At 58.6% G+C, this 249-nt stretch overlaps 1 protein-coding gene across 1 annotated transcript in view; it reads left to right on the plus strand.

Annotated features, from left to right (window-relative positions):
- The window catches only part of RNF157 (ring finger protein 157), a gene marked incomplete at its 3' end in the record, with an annotated part of 12,469 nt that extends 12,291 nt beyond the window's left edge, over positions 1–178 (plus strand). Inside the window, exon 18 of the mRNA XM_010144682.1 lies at positions 68–178. Within this exon, the coding sequence (XP_010142984.1) occupies positions 68–178 (111 nt within the window). The remainder of the gene's footprint in view (positions 1–67) is intronic.
- Positions 179–249: the final 71 nt, after the last annotated feature.

Genomic DNA, 249 nt, shown 5'->3' on the forward strand with positions numbered 1-249 from the left:
CCCCAAAAAAGGCAACGGCCAGCCCCAGCGCCGAGCCGCGGCGTTAACTGCCTTAACTCCCTTCCAGGCCCGAGGACAGGCACTTTCCTCGGTCTGAGGTGTGACAATAACAATGACTTGGGCATCGCACACGTGAAAGCGCTGGACAATAAACTGTGCTCTGAGGCCTGCTTACCTGGTGAGTGGCCGTTTGCTGAACATGAACTTGGGGTGGGGGGGGACAGTTCCACCCTTCCCTGCATCACCCCA

Source organism: Buceros rhinoceros, unplaced genomic scaffold, assembly GCF_000710305.1.
Source record: "Buceros rhinoceros silvestris isolate BGI_N320 unplaced genomic scaffold, ASM71030v1 scaffold27811, whole genome shotgun sequence".
In the NCBI taxonomy this organism is placed as follows: Eukaryota; Metazoa; Chordata; class Aves; order Bucerotiformes; family Bucerotidae; genus Buceros; species Buceros rhinoceros.